This window comes from Spermophilus citellus (genome assembly GCF_964194105.1).
Source record: "Spermophilus citellus genome assembly, chromosome: 15".
NCBI lineage: Eukaryota > Metazoa > Chordata > Mammalia > Rodentia > Sciuridae > Spermophilus > Spermophilus citellus.
The window spans coordinates 66,572,334-66,591,294 of record NC_138195.1 but is presented as its reverse complement, the minus strand read 5'-3'; the positions used below and the strand labels follow the sequence as shown (position 1 = coordinate 66,591,294).

At 43.6% G+C, this 18,961-nt stretch overlaps 1 protein-coding gene across 1 annotated transcript in view; it reads left to right on the top strand.

The window, feature by feature from the left end:
- The window catches only part of PIK3AP1 (phosphoinositide-3-kinase adaptor protein 1), a gene marked incomplete at its 5' end in the record, with an annotated part of 117,228 nt that overhangs the window by 75,213 nt on the left and 23,054 nt on the right, over nucleotides 1–18,961 (top strand). The window contains 5 exons of the mRNA XM_081268242.1: nucleotides 2,233–2,328; nucleotides 6,727–6,924; nucleotides 12,740–12,805; nucleotides 14,548–14,753; nucleotides 17,981–18,053. Coding sequence (XP_081124368.1) covers nucleotides 2,233–2,328; nucleotides 6,727–6,924; nucleotides 12,740–12,805; nucleotides 14,548–14,753; nucleotides 17,981–18,053 — 639 coding nt within the window. The remainder of the gene's footprint in view (nucleotides 1–2,232; nucleotides 2,329–6,726; nucleotides 6,925–12,739; nucleotides 12,806–14,547; nucleotides 14,754–17,980; nucleotides 18,054–18,961) is intronic.

Sequence of the window (18,961 nt, the reverse complement as noted above, 5' to 3'; positions counted from 1 at the left end):
AGGCAGGTCTTGCTGCTACTGTTTTCTAACATATTATATTTTGCTAATTTTCTTTGTAGTCAGTTCTGCAGCCACCTCTCAGACATGGAAAACAGTTCTCTCATATTGAACTTTGCTAGTGAAAGTGGCTGGGCCGTCTCATGACCCTTTCACCACCCTGTCAACAGGGATGACAGATTGTGTAAGTGAGGTCTGTGCTCTGCTGTTACCAACCTGAAGAATTTGGTTATAGTGATTGAAACTGTCCTGAGGTTGCTGGGCCCTGGGCCAGGTTCTTGGAGACACTAGGGCCTGAGCCAGCTATGGGTTTCTAGAGGGTTTTGTGACTTACAGTTTGAAGCCCAGCGATAGGCCTCCAGAGTTTCCCCCATCCTGCATTTCTGGGGGTATCTGACCCAAGCAGGTCTTTCCTTGGTCCTCTGTGATTCGTTGTTGGGTAAATGAAGTTTCAAAATGAAGAATTTCAAAAGTTGAGTGGGATCAGGGTCAAGGTCGGGCTGTGGAGGTTGCACTATGGACCGGGAGGGGATAGTAACACAGGGTCTTGGTCAATTAGATGAGGGTTCTGTTGTCAGCAGGGTACACACCTGTAGGATATGTCTTCCCAGTATTCTAACTCCATGGGGGAAATGCTCCATAAAACTGTAATTAAATGGACTAAACTGAAAATCTCATAAGTAGAAATTCTGTGGTCTTGAATTTTGCTGGTCTTGAATTAAGAATAAGTTATTATCAGAAAACATTTTGGAAAATTAACCAACCCCTAGGTGTGCACTCCAATCTCACTACAGCCTCCGTTGTAGAATTCAGGGGTTCAAAGAGGGGATAGTGACTTACTAACTGGTTCCTTGTTTGGAATCTCAGGGCTTTTGCACTTGAGGGTGTCAAGGCCTATGATAGTCCGTGCAATGTGTCCACTAAGAAAGGTAGAGATGAGAAATTGGTTTTGTTTTGTACCTTTGTGATAATAAGGTGACACAAACAATGGTCAGAGCACTGCATTTCTTTCTTCCTCTTCCTCCTCCTCCTCCTCCTCCTTCTTCTTTTTGTTTTTTGAATAGGGAAAGAAAAAATACTAAAATGTGACCAGTGGAATAACTTTCTCCATTTCTTGTCTTCATCTTTTCAGTTCCCAGGAAACCACTGATTCCAATTTCTTACATCTCCTTCCAGAGTTTTTTTTTTTTTTTTTTTTTTTTACATATACAAGCAAATACAAAAAAAGAATCTTATTTTCCCCCTTTGGGTAACATATTAATTATTTAAAATATATGCTTTGGAAGATTCTGATTCTTCAGATTTATCAGAATCTTCAAGAATATGTATTTTCTTTGTTTTTGTTTTTGTTTTTTTGGTCTCAGATTTTTTTAAATTAAATATTGTGGTCCCAGGCGCAATCCCTGTTAACACCTACTGGAATCTAGCTGTCCTTTTTCCCTCTCCAGAGCTAACCACTATGAGGAATTTAACGTTACCATTCTCAGCATATTTATATGCGTACTATATTTTTATGAATTTAGAAACAATTTATAACACTATTTAAAGGCCTTCAGACATTATATAAACACAACATATTGTAATCACCTGTCTGTAACTTTTTCACCCAACTGCTAGGTTTTTGAGATGTCTATGTTGATAGATGTGAATCCAATCCATTCTTTTTAGCTGTTGCATAATGTTCCATTGTTTGAATAACCCACAGTTTATCTATTTTCTATTGTTTCTACATCCATTTTGGTGTATATATTTCAAAATTCAACCTGTTCTTTCAAATGCATATGAGTAACTATACCTTCTGGGGTCTGTGACTGAGAAAAGGGTCAGGAATTGTGAATGTTGCTTTCTTTTATGCTCATACTCACTACATGTTCTTACTGAGTAGATAATTGGATGAAAGGATGCATGAGATGAATGCTTAAATCTTTTAAATTTTATTTTGTTTTCTGTTGCTGGGGAGTGAACCCAAGGCCTCATGCATGCTAGTCAAATGCTCTACCACTGAGCTACACCTCCAGCCCTTTTTTTTTAGTTTTTATTTTGGCCTCAAACTTGTGATCTTCCTACCTCAGCCTCCTGAGCTGCTGGGATTACAGGTGTGTTATGCCATGCCCAGCTCTGAATGAATACCTGGATCTTTTAAGAAAGTTGCTAAATGTTGTAAATCCATGTATAAAGTCACCTTGCCTGTACAGAAGAACAACACATCAACGCCTAGTCTCCCTTTCCTTCTAGATGTTGAAATGCTTCAGGCCAGTACATCTAAACCTGTCCCTGGAGATGGCTTCTCTCGGCCCACTAAGGACTCTATGATCCGCAAGTTTTTAGAAGGTAAGTTGTATCTGTGAACAGAGAAGCAAAAACGGAAACAGTGCCTGATTCCATATGAAGGTTGTCCCACTCAAGGAACAGGCTGTCACATAATTGCATCTGATGTGGTGATAGGTACTCCTCCTCCCCACTCATCTCTGCCACCTATTCCTCCTGCCCGTTACCCATGGGCCAGAAGCTCCTGCCACTGAAACCACTCATTTGGTAGACCAGTTGCCTCTAGTAAGAAGTCTTTTAAAATACATGTGTTTATTTGTATTTGATAGATATTTATGTAGTATCTACTACGTGCAGAGCATTATTCTGGAGGTGAGTCTGAGGACATAAGGAAAAGTAAGATGTGATTACTTTTTGGTGGAGGAGGAGAATATCCACAAGTTTGACTAAGTCAAGACTATTTTGATGGTGGACTCTGATCTGTACTCACTTCCTCCTTTGGTTAACTGGGACACCTCAGGCCAGTTACTCATCTCTTCTGGGCCTCAGTTTCCTTAGCTATAAATGTTGTGAGGATTCAATGAGTTATTGTACACTTAGGCTTCAGAGCAGGGCCAGGCACATAACCCAGGTTTATAATGTTGTCATTATTAGAATTGAGGATTTCATAGGTGAAAAGTATTGCATTGTATAAATAATTCCTTAACCCTATCCAGTGATTTATAACTTATAATGTGCCTGTTGATCAAGTAGATAGATACAGAAAGCAGAATGCTGAAAGGATGAGGCTCAGGATGGACAGGTGGCACATAGTAGGTGTTCAGTACATACTAGCTGCCAGAGCAAAGCTTTCTAACATTTTTTCCTTTAGCAGAGGTTCTCAAACTTGAATGTGCATCAGACCCACCTGGAGGGCTTGTCAAAACCCAGATTTCTGGGCATCTGATTCAATAGGTTGGGGTGCGACCTGAGATTCATCTTCCTGACAAGTTCCTGGGTGATGCTGCTGCTGGTCCAGGGACCCACTTTGAGAATCTCAGGTCTAGGGCAGTGCTTTCCTTTCCTTTCTTTCTTTTTTAAACAGTGGAATCCTCTTTTGATTCCCCTTTGTTTCTCACTGGTTGCTGTTGTTTTTTAATATTGTAAAATATGCAAATAGTAAAAATTCAAGTGATACAAAAAGTTAAGCAATGAAAATAAGTCTCCCACTATAGATTCTCCAAAAAACTCCTGAACATGTTCATATGCACATGAATGTATCTCCTTTTCTTTTTATTCACAAGAAATATCATAGAAGCACAAACATTCATTTTTAACAGCTAGTGTTCCATTATATATAATATTACCTAATGTATTTAACCAGTTTCCTGTTGAGATTATTTAGGTCATCTTCAGCTTTTTGCTTTTATAAACATTTGCACAATAATAGCTTTGTTGTGTGTACTATCTTTTCACATGTTTGGGTCTGTGTGTACTATAAATTACTAGAAATGGAACTGCTGGAGCCAGGAGTGGTGGCATGCCCCTGTAATTCTAGGAGAGAATTCTTGGGAGACTGAGGTAGGAGGATTGCAAATCTGAGGCCAGCCGCTGCAACTTGGCGAGGCCCTGCGCCAATATAAGTAAAGTAATAAGTAAAATGAAAGAGCTGGGTATGTAACTCAGTGATAAAGTGTCCATGGGTTTAATCTCCAGTGCTGGGGGAAAAAGAGACAGAGAGAGAGAGAGATAGCGAGCAAGTGAGAGAGCATGCGCACATGCAAGCACACACGTGCAGCTCAGGCAGGGGAGAAATAAAATTGCTGGGTCTAAGGAAGTGCATATTTATGAGTTTGACAGATCACTTTCCTTTGTGATATTCTACCAAGCTTTTATTCGCACCAGGGGTGTCTTGAGTACTGTTTTCAAATAAAATCTTACATGGAGGCTTAGTGTACAATGCAGACAAAACTGGAACTGTTCCCCAACTCTCTGCTCAGCCTCTCATTTCTATCTAATGTGATCTCTTGGATTCTGCAGAGAGGAAAGAATGCAGCTTTGAGGAATTTGTTTGGTAACAACATACCTGGTGTCTATGAAGGGTGGGAAGGGAAGCGTAGAGATGAGGCTGGGACAGGTGACCTGGGGCCAGGCTTTGAAGACTTGTCCCCTCACTTCATTCATGAGGCCAGCAGCCAGTCAGCATCAGAAAGTTGTGAAGTTCTAGGCAGGGATTAACTTTCTGTCCCCAATAAAATACAGTCCCTGGCACTAAGCAGTACCTGGATTATATTGGCAAATGTTTGTTGTTTAATTCATTAGTTAATTGTTTTAAATGGCTTGATCTGATCAAGATGAGAGTGACTGAGAAACAGGCTCAGAATTCATTCTGGCAGGGACTCCAGTAGCACAGAATTCAGTTCCTTTGAGGTGACTTTATACATAGGGCAGTAAATCTCTTACAATTTTTCTCTTTTGCTTCCCTAGCATTTGTTGGTCCCAGGGAGCCTGGCAGCTGGGGTGGCCTGCAGATTCTTCCTTCAGACATCTCTAGTTTGGCCAGCAGGAGCCAAGGGAGTAGTTGGAGTGCTTATCTGTAGCTGCTGATAGAATGAAGGAGGAGCAGGATGCACAGTCCAATAAAAGTGCTTCTTCCTGGCACTTGCAACAAACGTTCCACCTGTAGACAGACATTGCTAAGGAAGTAGCTGTTATTGGTCCCTAGGCTCCTGAGTTTCTTCTATGACTTCTAAAACCATAAATATTTCTCTGCCATGGAGAAAAAGCCTCCTCTTACCCTGATAGTGTAGTATCCTGAGATTTGCCTGAGGGTCCCTCAGAGTCTTCCCAGATCAGATCGGAAGAGTTGGGAAGGAGAGCAGTCACGGTACGCAGGCTGTTGTGTGGGCTCAAACCTGATGCATGGATCTCTGCTTGTCCCGGAGAGCATGTACCACCCAGAATTTATTCATCCATTCTTTCTAAGGATGTTCCTGAACACCTGCCATGGGAAAGGCCCTGCATTTGACTGGAAGACATTGCAGGGAGCCAGGGGCAGGAGCTGTCCTCCTGTAGCTGACAGTCCAGGAAGTGAGAGAGGCAGGAACAGCCTGAGCACCAATACATAGGGTGAGGATAAACCACAGGGTGGACTCAATTTAGACTGGATGATCAGTGAGAACTCTTAGAGAAGGCGGCAGTTCAGATGAGACTTGGGGAAGTCACTCAGTTGGCCTGGCACCACGTGGAGGGAAGAAGGTTCTAAGCAGAGGAACAACAGGCCTGAGGCAGTAAAGAGTTTGGCTGGATGAACTGAAGCAAAACCAATGTATCTGAGGACTGTGAGAGAGAGACAGGGGCTATGGGATTCACTGTCACCCCTATAGGGTGGCCAGCAGCTCCTCCAGGACTTCTCATTGTGTTAATATCAGACAACACCCCTCCACCCTGAGTTTCCTTATGCCCTTGCACAATATGTTCAAAGATGGGCATATAAATAGAAATATATCTTGAGGGCAGTGCCCTATGAACTAGAGCCCTCTAATAAGTTGGAACTAGCCTGGTCAATCCCCTGGACCATGATGCTAGAAAGCTAAGAGCAATCTCCCTGCAGCACAGAAACAAATGCAACAAACCAAAAGTCCCCAATAAGTCTCCCAAAGGCCCCGTCTCTATTCATTCCTGTATCTCAAATGGGCATTTAAGAATGCCCATTATTAAATGCTAGGGAGAAGAAACTGAACACTGCAGAGAAAACTTGAGGGCTGTGGGCCCCTGGTGGGCAGAGGGTGGGAAGCATGTTTCCATTCTCAATCTTTTTGGGCAGCGGGGAGCAGTGTTGGGATTAGAGGTTGCAAAAGAAGCAAGAGATTATGGGGGTTAAGAGTACAGCTGTGGTATGTTTCCTGGGTGCCAACCTGGCTCCAAGTAGCTTTGGGCAAGTTACTTAAATCCTCACAGGCCCAGTTTATTCATCTGCAAAGTGAGATTAATAAAAATAACTGTGCCACAGCATTATTATAAAATCAAGGGAGATAATGATGAGGCGATACACCTGGGGTAATGCTTGGCATGGAGGAAGTCCTCAGAAGCTATTTCTTGGAACCATTTTGAGGAGGACAAGGAGGATGCTGAAGAACTTGGTGGCAGGTCTCCAGGACATCCTCACACTGGGGATGGACCCACATGACCTTGACCTGTCAGGGTTGTGCTGTCTTTCCCCCAGTTCTAATGGGATACGGAACAGCAGTTAATTTGATGTGTTAGAGCCTGATGCTCACTTCTCTGGCTGCACTGATAGGTGGCAAATGAAGGAGACATTGGGTTTCTCTGAGAAGATGATGCAGAAGGTGATGCAGGAAAGCCCTTTGCCCAAGGCCAGAACTGTACTGATAAGGAATGGTCATTTTCTCTGCTCTCATGACTGGCTGTTACCCAATTTGTTTGACCATTGCTTTCAGATACCTTTCTCTGTGTTTCTAGGGAACAGCATGGAAAGGGCTAATTGGAAGAGAGAGCAGCACCATCCTGGTGGGGAAGAAGATGTTTATCACATAGTGGATGATGACGAAGCCTTTTCTGTGGACCTGGCCAGCAGGCCCCCTGTCCCAGTGCCCAGGCCAGAGGCCAGTGCTCTTGGCACTCATCAGTTGCCGGACAATGAACCGTACATTTCTAAAGGTAAGTGTGGCAGAGAACAATGCTCAGAGGGGTCTTAAGAGTATCTCAGGAATTTCCTGGGTCCCCTGGCTTTCTCAACCATTACTTAGAGGCTGTTCTCTCCTGAATGGTCTCTAGCCAGCCCTAGGAGCCTGGGTCATAGCTTGGAACAAGTTCTGGAACTAGATCAGAGGCAATGATGGAACTCAGTGCCAGCCTTCCCGAGTGTTGGCATTCATGTGCAATTGCAAAGACAGGCAAATAGAACCTCAGTCAGTTCTTATCTTCTGAAGCCCTTTTGGGTATTATTCATAATTTTAATAGCTACCATTTATTGAAATCTACTAAGGGTACTCTATCTGGAAGATGACATTTAATCTGTATGATGATATTTTAGGTAAGGGCCACTAACCCTATTTTACAGATAAGGAATTGGAGGCTTACAAAGGTCACTCAACTACCATGCAGCAGAGCCAGGATTTGAACCCAGGGATTCTGACTCCCCAGCCTTGACTTTTAGCCTTTATGCTAGGCTGTCTACCAACCTACACTAATAAAAATTGGTGAGACTGGTGTTATAACTGTCCCTGGGTCACCAGTTAAATACTTATGGCATTGTCAGTTTTACTTCTTTCAGAACTTGATTATATTAATATGGTTTCAAGTACTATAAGAGTAGAAGAATCACCAGATCTGTGCTCCTGACTTATATTCCACTTTTAATAGTTATAAGCATGCTGTGGAAAGTGTGCTAAAAAGAGATTGTAATAATACATAATTATACCCTGTCATAACCTAGTGTTCAACCAGAGTGCCCTGTAACTGGGTTGGGGTTGCCAGACAAAATACAGGATGCCCAATTTGAATTGAAGATGAACAGCCAATGAATTTTTAATGTATGTCCCAACTAGGTCCCTTCTTTGGTTTTGTTTTGCTCAATCTGGTAATCCTAAATGTGTTGCAATACAATTTGGGGATTTTCTGTACTGGAAAATGCCAACAATACTCACATTTCTTATTTCCTTGGGTGTGTCTCCTTTGGCATATCCAGCAGAAACTGTTGGTGCCCTGCCCGTGTCCCCTTAGCTCTTTATATTTTTGTCCCTACTGGCTGGATTCCACCTGTGTGCACTGGTTATCTTAGCCTGACTTTCTCTGTGGTCTGGAGCTTCCTCTGTCCTGTTGTGGGACAGTCTGGAGTCACTGGAGAATTAGCACACAGGGCCCTTCCCCCAACCAGTAGAGAAGTTGGTGGAGGAATATCCTTGCTTACTTGCCCGGCTGGTAGGAGAACTCTGAATTGCATGTTCTACATTGCTTTTCAGGGATCCCTGTATTGCTCAGTGTGGCAACTTGCTTGATAACCCAACATTTCTTGCTTCATCTACTTCTTATCTTGCCTTTATCACCTCCTGAATAGTCTACTTGCCCTTGAATTGTCTCAGGGTCTGCTTCCGAAAGAGCTCACATGAAGAAGCATGCAGATATATATTGGTAATTCCTAAACTATACAGGGGCTGGGGGCAGTGTTGATGGCACAGCTCATACAGGGAGGCAGTTGTGACAGGGGCACAGTTGATTCCCAAACAGCTCTGATGGACTCGCTAGGAAATTGTGGAGAAGGAAAGGAAAAAAACAAAGGCTTGAGGTGACAAAAGTGGCAATGTGTTGGAGGTTGGAATACCTGTGTTCAACCCTCAGCTCTTGTATTTTCAAGCTGTATGGCATAGGACATTAGATAATCCATTTCACCCTTTTTAACTTTCTTTTTTCATCTATAAAATGGGTATCATAATGATACATGTCTACACTAATACATATGTCATAATAATGCATGATTATACCCTGTCATAACCTAGTTGTGAGGGTCAAGTGAAATAATACATGAAGAAGTACTTTCAAACTTGTAAGATACTAGATAAACATCAGTTAAATTACCTAGTGTTTTTTTACTGCCTTGTCTAATGTCAGATTTTGCTTATCTTTTTTTTTTTTGGAGGGGGGGGTATAGGGGTTGAACCCAGGCATACTTTACCACTGAGCTACATTCCATCCTTTTTTAATATTAATTTTTTTTGAGGCAGTTGTCTCATTAAGTTACTAAGACTGGTCTCAAATTTGCAATCCTTCTGCCTTAGACTCCTGAGTCACTAGGATTGCAGACATGTGCTACTGCACCCAATTCTAGACCCAACGATATGTTGTTTGCAAAAGGCTCATCTTATAGGCAAAGACAGCCACCAGCTGAAAGTGAAAGGATAGAAAATTATATTCCATGCAAATAGAGCATGAAAACAAGCAGTAGTAGCCACTCTCATATCTGATAAAGAAGACCATAAACCAAAATTAATCAGAAAAGACACAGAAAGTCACTTTATACTGTTAAAATGAAAAATCCAACAAGAAGATATAAAGATAGTAAATATTTATGCCCCAAAGTTCAGTGCACCTAAGTACATAAAATAGACATGGCTCAATTAAAGACTCAGCTAGACCTCAGTACAATTATACTGAGTTATTTCAATATACCTCTCTCACCAATAGATAGGTCATCCACAAATAAAGTTAGACTAAATAAACTTAAAAAGTATTATAAACCAAGTGGACTTCACGGACATCTATAGAATATTTCATCCAACAACAGCCCCCAAATTCATTTCTCAATTGCTCATAGATCTTCACCAAAGTAGATCATACTTTAGGCCACAAAATTGATAAAATTCTTTGCATCTTATCGGATCATAATGGAATGAAATTAGAAATCAGAAATCAACACCAGGAAAAACTACAGAAACGATATAAACACATGAAGATTGAGTTACCCACCTTTGAACTATAAATACGTAAAAGAAGAAATCAGGAGAGAGATTAAAAAATTCTTAGAATTAAAAAAAAGTAGTGGTACAATATACCAGAACTTTTGGGATACTATGAAGGCAGTTCTAAGAGGAAAGTTAATAGCTATGAGTGCCTATGTAAGAATATCAGAAAAAGCTCAAATAAACAAACTAATGATGCTTCTCAAGGCCCCAGAGAAAGTAAGAACAAACCAATTCCAAAACCAGAAGGAAATAATTAAGATCAGAGTTGAAATAAATGAAATAGAGAATAAAAAATACCAAGAATCCATGAAACAGTTGGTTCTTTGAAAAGATAAATAAAATTGATAACCCCTTAGCCAAACTAACCAAAAGAAAAAAAGACCCGTATTAATAAAATGAGTGATGAAAAAGGAGAAATCACCACAGACATCACAGAAATATAAAGTATCACTAGGGACTATTTTGAAAACTTATACTCCAATAAATTGGAAAACCTGGAAGAAATCTCTAGACACATTTGGCCTGCAAATTGAACCAAAAGCATACAGAAAACTAAAATAGGCCAATAACAAGAATGAGAATGAGACAGTAATAAAAAGCCTTCTAACAAAGAAAAGCCCAGAACCAGATGGATTCTTAGCTGAATTCTATCAGAGCTTTAAAGAACTAATGCCAATCCTTCTCAAATTATTCTATGAAATAGAAAAGGATGGAACACTTCCAGATTTCATTCTATGAAGCCACCATCACCCTGATATCAAAACCAGATAAGGACACATTAAGGAAAGGAAATTATCTCTGATGAACACAGATGCAAAAATCCTTAATAAGACATTAGCAAATCATACTCGGCAAAATATTAAAAGATTATATACCAAGAACAAATTGGTTTCACCAGGGATGCAAGGAGGGTTCAAATCCACAAATTGATAAATTTGCATTTATTGATAAATTAATAGAAGCAAAGACAAAAATCATGTAGGTATCTCAACAGAAGCAGAGAAAGCTTTCGACAAAATTCATATTAACTAGTAGTGCCAAGGCATTATTGTGTTATTGGCATTGATCTTGAAGTTTAAATATGCATGATGATAATGAAAGCTAACATTGAACATGTGCTTGACACTGTTCTAAGCACTTTCCTAGTATTAACTCCCTTAATCCTGATGACAACACAATGAAGGCACCCTTATCATCTTCATTCTACAGGTAAGAAGTGGAGACAGGGAGAGGTCAAGCCTCTTGTGCAAGATCACATGGCTCATACGTGGCAGAGCGAGAATTTGGATCCAGGGAGTCTTATTCAGACCCCAGGGAACTGTAATACCTACTGAGGAAACATTTATCACTTCCAGATTTTCTCTGTTGTTCTTTATTGGTCTATCCCATGTGAGTGTCTTCATCTTAATCCCTTTGGAGCTGTGCACATACTTCACCTGCTCCACTGCCTGGAGTTCTGTCTTGTTGGCACTTGTTGGCCTGTTAAGTGGTAGGTACCCCCTTTTATTCTCAAACTGCAAGGTCTTCCATGGCTAGCTTCAGGTGTTCTGGGATCTGGGTACATCTCCTTGTTCCCATGATCTTTTTCTTCTTCTTCTTTTTTCAACTCAAAACTATTTTTTTTTTAGAGTTTATAGTTATACTAGTAGTTGGGTTCATCCAACAAACTCTTACATGCATGCACTTTTATTTCAGTTCATTATTCCCCCGCTTTTCCCTCCTGCCCTCCCTCCTCTCTCCCATTCTCTTTGCTCTACTTTACTAGACCTTCTTTCACTCATCTATTAATTTATATTCGATTGCTTCTTTCTACCTGTGCATAAATGTGAGGTTCCCTATTGTGCAGCTATACATGCACGTAGCATGATTTTCTAAGAATTTATTCTGCACTGCCTCCCCTTACCCACCCCTCTACTCTGCCTCTTGATCTCCTTCTTCTCCATTACTGATCCTTTATCTTTATGTTATCTTATCCTTCCCTCTTTCCTTAATTTATGTACACACACACACACACACACACACACACACACACACACTTAGTTGTAGTTGGACACAGTACCTTTATTTTATTTATTTATTTTTTGTGTGGTGCTGAGGATCGAACCCAGCGCCTCACACATGCTAGATGAGCACTCCACTGCTGAGCCACAACCCCAACCCCCTCTTTCCTTAATTTTACCCTAGCTTCTATATATGAGAGAAATAGTTGACCTTTGAGTTTCTGAGTTTGGATTATCTCACTTAGCATGATAGTCTCTGTTTTCATCCACTTAACCAGCAAATACCTTAATTTCATTCTTTTTTATGGCTGAGTAGAACTCCATTTTAAATATAATGTATGTATATATACACCACAATTTTTAATCTATTCATCTATTAATGGGCATCTGGGTTGATTTCATAATTTAGCTATTGTGAATTGTGCTGCTATAAACATTGAGGTGGCTATATCACTGTAGTATGCCGATTTTTGATCTTCTGGAAAAATACCAAGGAGTGGAATAGCTGGATCATATATGGTGGTTCCATTTCTAATTTTTTTGAGTAATCTCCATACTGATTTCCAGAGTGGTTTTACTAGTTTGTAGTCCCACCAACAATGTACAAGTGTTCCTTTCCTCCCACAACCTTTCTAGCATTTATTATTGCCTGTTACCTTGATCATTGCCATTCTGACTGCAGTGAGATGAGATCTCAATTTACTTTTGATTGGCATCTCATGATCCTTTTATTTAATGATCTTGTAAATGCTGACCTGTCCTCTGGCTGACTCTGTAAGTTTGAGATCTTGTTTGTTTGACCTGTCTTTTTTGACCATCTCTACTGCTTCTCTTCAGTTTTCTCCTTCTGGAGTCTTGGCTTACACAACTAGAAATGGTGGTCTTACATCTTCATTCAGTTTTTTCCCATTAGATTTTAATACATTATTTTTCTTTTGCAAAAGTTATAGAGCCCTGAAGAAAGAAAAAAGAAAAATGCTTTTTCTTTTACTCAGAATATTATTTCTCTCACAGTTTTTGCAGAAAAAAGTCAAGAGCAGCCTGGAAATCTCTATATTTCCTCAGAGAGCATCAGAAAAGGTAAGCCAGCTCTTGTCCTCACATCCCTTGGATAAATTGAGGAGAGAGGAGAGAGGTGTTCACATCTCAGGGAGGGGGGCGGGTTTCCAAGTATAACAACAGTTCCTTGGCATTGCCACATAGAGAGACCCAAGAGGAGGAGCTGTCTGAAAATCCTGTACTGGAGGTAACAGAAGAGGGGGAAGAAGCAGGTTCCCTAGGCTGTTGTACAAATTGATCATACAGAGGACACTTGAAAGTGTCCATTCAGCACATAAAAGCACAATCTAAACCTTGAGACTGATGCCAACAGAATGCAAGTGGTGACCCGGCACCTGGTCTTTCCTGTGATACATACCTTTCAGGTTACCTGTTTATCCTGTCTATGCTAGTTCAACTGTGCTTTGATTCAACTTTGTTTTGAAAGACATTTTTTTTTTTCCTGTCGAGTAATAACTTGGACATGTCATTTTTCTAAAAACTTGTAGTGGAAGTTTGAGGAACGAAGTGCTGCCTCTGCATTCCTTCCTGGAGGGTCTCTACTGGAGAATCTGTCTCTTTGCTTGTTCACATTGTGGACAGAATTTGTTCTCTGTGATTGTAAACGTGAGATCCCCTTCTCCCGCTGGCTGCTAGTGGAGGGCCAAGCCATCCCCAGCTTCTGGTGACCAGCCAGCCATGTTTAGTTCATAACCTTCTTCCTCGATCTTCTTTTCCTCTTGATTAATTTGCATGTGCTACATGGAAGCATATGCAAGATCCCTTCAAGTCTTTTTTAGTACCCACTGGTGAAGCCATCTCTCTTTTTCCTTCTTGCTATGTCCCGAAATCACAGTGTCCAGATGGGGTTGTGCTGAAGGAATTTGGAATCAAGTAGCCCTACATGAATTGAGAAGTAAAATGTCAAGTTGTCCTTACATATCCCAGTGGCCCCATTCTCTCTGCAAGTAGCTCATTTCCCCACAGAAATGAGGTCATAGCCTGGTTAGTGGGGTGGCTGGCTTCATATTTCCTTAGAATCTCCAAAGCAGAGAGCTGTGCATTTGTAATATAGAAAAGAGGTGGGCACAGAACAACCCAAGGAGGTAACCCAGCACTTCATTTATACCTGGAGGTATTGGACCTGGGCCACAATTCCATTGGCATTTCAGTCTCCTTTGGCATTTCATGGCTGTCTGTCCACAATTGTTGCTCAGAGACAGGGTGGGAATGAAGCTGGGAGATGCATCCTGGGTATATTCTCGGAGTGCACTGGAGTCTAAAGAAGTGGTTCTCAAATGGGGGTGACTTTGCCCTTCTTTACCCAAAGGATATTTGGCAATATCTGGGGACATAGTTGGTTGTCAGAACTGGGGAAAGGAGTGCTACTGGCACCCAGTAGGTAGAGGCTCAGAATGCTGCTGAGAATCCTCCAATGCACACGACAGCCCTGCAATAAAGAATCATCTAGCCCCAAATGTCAATAGTGTCAGAGTTGTGGTCCAAAGGTGCCTCGATAATTAAGGCTTGGAGGATCAAGTGACTTCATGCCTCCCTTTAATGTTGCAGCCTCGTCTGCTTTCAGATGACAAACTTTGAAATTATTAGCTGCTTCCCTCTCATCTGATTTTGTGTCATATTTTCCCCTTGTTGGTTTTGCATGTAATTGTTCCTTTGGGCCATGTCCTCTCGAGCCTGTGACCAGCCTCATTACCCCACCCTCTTCCTCGGGTTCGCTCTCCCTAGTGAGGAACTGTCAAGTTGAGTTCTGCCATTTTTTCCAGAGCCACCCGTCAGGCCATGGAGGGACAGGCCCCAGTCGAGCATCTATGACCCATTTGCCGGGATGAAAACACCAGGCCAGCGGCAGCTCATTACCCTGCAGGAGCAGGTGAAGCTGGGCATCGTCAACGTGGATGAGGCCGTGCTGCACTTCAAAGAGTGGCAGCTCAACCAGAAGAGGCGATCCGAGTCCTTTCGCTTCCAGCAGGTAGCCAGCTCCCTCTGCATGCTCATGTCACTTCTCAGCTGGACAGTGGAGTGGGGGCCATGGCCGTCTTGTGCGAATCTGTACTGAACACCTACAGCTGTGCCTCTGAACATCTGCATGGGTGTCGCTGTGAGTCAGGAGCCCCGTGTCTGTGTTCCCTTGTCTGGAACCCCACAGTTCCCTGGCTGAGAGCTGGATGGCTTTTTGGGGTGCTGTAGCTGGAGGTTAGGAACAAAGACTACTCTGTATACCCTAATTCTGTTACTCTGCACTTGGCCCTTAACTTCTGCTTCTCAGGTGTTTTTTTTTTTAATATTATTTTTTCTCCCTCTCCCTGTGTCCATCTCTCTATTTCTTACTTTGTTTTGACAAGGTTTTACTAAATTGCCTAGACTGGTCTTGAACTCATAGTCCTCCTGCCTCACCTCCCGGTGGCTGAGATTACAGGCCCCACCATGCCCGGCTCAGCCAGCTTTCTTCTTTACAGTCTTTCCCTACTCTCAGAGCCAAACCTCTCACAGAAGGATCCCTTTTTAGGACTCAAAGAGAACTTGGAAGGTTCCCAAGAAATATGATTAAATGAACAAAACAAGTTACAAATACAAAACCACTCGAGTTAAAACAACTCCTACACCAACAGGCTGCGTTTCTCCAGGCGCCTGGGCTGCACAGGCAGAGCCCTGGAAAGGGTCAGTGTGTGCCTATCCCAGTGGTTACCTGTGGGAGGGACTGAGATTAGAGGACAGGGTGTCACAGACTCTTGCTTTAGCTATGTGGTTTGGTTTTTCATGAGAATAGATAATTCCACGTTTTAAATTATACTCCATGTATATATGCTAAAAAGGAAGATATGGGACCCATGAGGCTAAGAAACACGTCCACTTCCCTACTAAGTGACTGAGTCAGGATTAGAACTATTGCCTTTCAATCTACCTCCTGTGGTGTGTATTCTAAGCCCTGTTCTCACAGCATCTGAGACACCAGCTACTGGGGCAGGGGAGCTTGTGGCAGCCACCCAGCGGTGACCCTGGTGTTCTGGGGTGGATGAGGCGGTGAGAAGGCCGCAGCAGTGGAACTCTGAGAGCAGTGTGTGGGCGCTGTGCTAGTGTGGAATAGACCTAGGCTCTTCCTCGCTTCATAGCATGCTTATAAAGTAATCATCACACCCATTTTACAGAAAACTGAGGCTTGGAGAGGTGATTCCATCCAGCTCCGGCTCCCTCTGACACTCCACCTTCCTCCTCTTGGTGCTCCTTAGAATGGGGCACCCTCCATGCCCAGCTCTCCCTCCCTCCCTGACCCTCCCTTCCTTCCCCTGAGCTCTGAAGGGTGAAGGGCACCCTGCAGGGCTGAGGGCAGGAATCCAGGCCCCTCCTCACTCAGGATCCCCAAGGTTGTTGCAGGTTGGCAGAGAAAAGACTGGCCCTGGACAAACAATGATTCCTCACCCCCACCCACCCACCCCGTGTCTATGACCACGTGGCACAGTATACCAGCAGCCAGGCTCTGGAGCCATCAGCCTAAGTTTACACCCTTGTCCTGCCACTTGCAACCAGAGGACCTTGGCCTTGCTGTGCCCCCATTTCCCCACCTCTGAAGTATGAGGACGGAGATTAGATGATGTAAACATGGAAATCCCTCACGTGCCAGGCGCAGAGTAAACACATACTGAAGGGAGCTGTCTCTGTGCCTCTCCATCCAAGAGCATCTTTCTTTCCCATGAACTTGCCCAGAACTCCTGGGTAGAGCGGACAACTGAAATTCAAGTTCAACACATCAGAGAACCCCTGTCCATGGGAGCACACCCTACTCTGTGCCTTTACAGCCTCCTGATGCATCCTGAGACTGGTGGGGTGGAGGCTGTTCTGAGGCCCCTCTGTTCTATTTCCTCAGCCTCTCTGTCTGCCCCCCTATCTTCTTCATCTCCCATTTCTACCAGAGGTTCCCTTCAGCTTCTCTGTGCAGGTGACTGTTGATTCTGAGTCTCCAGTGCCACAGTTCCAGCCACCAGCAGGATGTGTCCTTCTGAGGTGCCCTAGACCTGCTGCGTGTCCAACACAAACCATCCTTCCAGGCTGCTTCCCTTTTCCCACTCCCTCTTCCTGTTTACTGCTCTGCCATCTTCCAGAGACCTCAGGCCAGATTCCAGGATTCTATGGCTCTTGTCCCATGTCCCTCGTGTCTAGTCAGCTGCAGACCTCGCCTGGTCATGTTCTGTGGCATTTTCCTCTCATATCTGCTCCTGTCTTTCCATTACCCCAGCTGCATCCCACTGTCAGCTCTGTCATCTGCATCTGGTCTGTTACCTGGTCTCCCGTGAGGCTCCTTATCTCCAGCTCCTCCCCTCATTTCACCAGAACCTTAAAGCCATGACCCCTGCGCAACTTCCAGTGTTTCCGGGCTGCTTCTGGACAAGGCTTATTCTACTCATCCTGCAGTTATGAACTTTCTAGTTTTCCCACCTGGGATTCCCTAACAGGGACCTTCTTCTCCAGCCAGATTGTCTGGACATACCCTCCAGGGCATTGAATGCTCAGATGCTTAGCTTCCCTAGAATGCTCAGATACTGTTGTTGTTGATTAACTAAAGTAGAAGCAAATCTTGAGCCTCAAGTATCTATTCAACATTTATTGAATGGCTACTGTGGACCAGATGGCAGGATTATAAAAAGGTACAACACCTGGCCTCTCGCCCTTGGAGAGTACACAGTGTTCCTGAAGAGGCAAGGCACACACATAGGCAGGCACACATGCACACATGCACACACACACACACACACACACACACACACACACTTGCAAGTCAGCATATCCCCAAGTGCTGTCAGGGTGGACACCAAGGCCCAGAGCAGTCTGGGGAAGTTTCAGGGAGAAGGTGAGTCTTGACCCAGGCCCAGAACAGACTCGTGGAGAGAAATCAGCATCCTTCCAGGTCAGGGTGATAGTGGGAGTACACAGTCTCAGAGGCAGGTGTATGAGGAGTGTTTGTGAGCAGATCAGAGACCAGCTTACCTCTGAGGTGTCTGTGGAGGAGGGCAGTGGGTTATAGGGCTGAAAATGCTGCCGAGAGCCAGAGAGGAGGGAAGAGACGTTATTGTGGAAGAAATGTCTTTCTTTAGGTACAAATGTGAAAATGTTTTAGGCCTTGCCTATAGCTTAAAATCAGAAGGAAGCTCTAGAGTATTCAAAAAGTGTAATTCTGGAATATACTTACATTTTTTTCCCCAGGAAAATCTTAAACGGCTAAGAGATAGCATTACCCGAAGACAGAGGGAGAAGCAAAAATCAGGAAAGCAAACAGGTATGTGGCTTCCTGGGGCGCTGCACCGAGGAGCAGTTGTCCTAACTGTTGTGGCCTGAATGAGCAGACTGCTTGCCTAGCACCTGTCTCTCACTCTGTTTACAGATCTGGGTCCTCTACTAGACTGTGAGGATCTTTCAGACAATGATTCTGTCTTGTTGATTCTCTAAACAATCTAGTACCCAGCACACCAGAAACGCATGCCCACAAATGAATGAATGGAGGGAACTCTGCACCGCTCCACTCTCCTACTCAGAGAGGACGGCAGTCTCTTCTCCTGAGGCACGCCACTCTACCCTTGGCACTTAGGAAGACACATGTTCTTTGAACACAGAAAGCAAAAAGCCCATTCAGTAAAGCCCATTCCTGTTTAGAGGGGAGACTGATGTCATCAGAGTCCACACTACTCGTTGCTTCTCGAGGACCTGCTGTAGCAAGGCTCCCCTGTGCAGCCACAGGGCTGAGCATTTCAGCTGCGCACACTGCAGACTGGGCCTCTCTGCTCCCCTTGACTCCCCCTCCCCGAGGCCACCCTGTGGCACCTCCACCCTGAGCAAGTATCTGGCATATTCACACTGCATCTTGTCACCCAGAGCCTCCGGCCTGGTGGGTGCTTTTTCCCTGGCCGGGCTTCTAGAAAGAGGATCTGGTGAGAAAAGGCTTTCAGAGGCCCTCAGTCCTGAAGGAGGCCCCTCCCCTGAAGAGCTAAGTTGAAACCTAGCCTTGCTTTTGTGCAGCTTCATAGTCTGCATCCAGCTGCCATCAACCCCCCACTCCTCATGAGCTTCCTCAGGCTGGTGCTATCCTGGTCCCCAACAGAACACTTTCCCACCACAGGCCCCTTGCTCATGCCTCTTCCTTCGCACCTGTGTTCATATAACTGGGCTGCGAGACCCCACCTGGCAGCC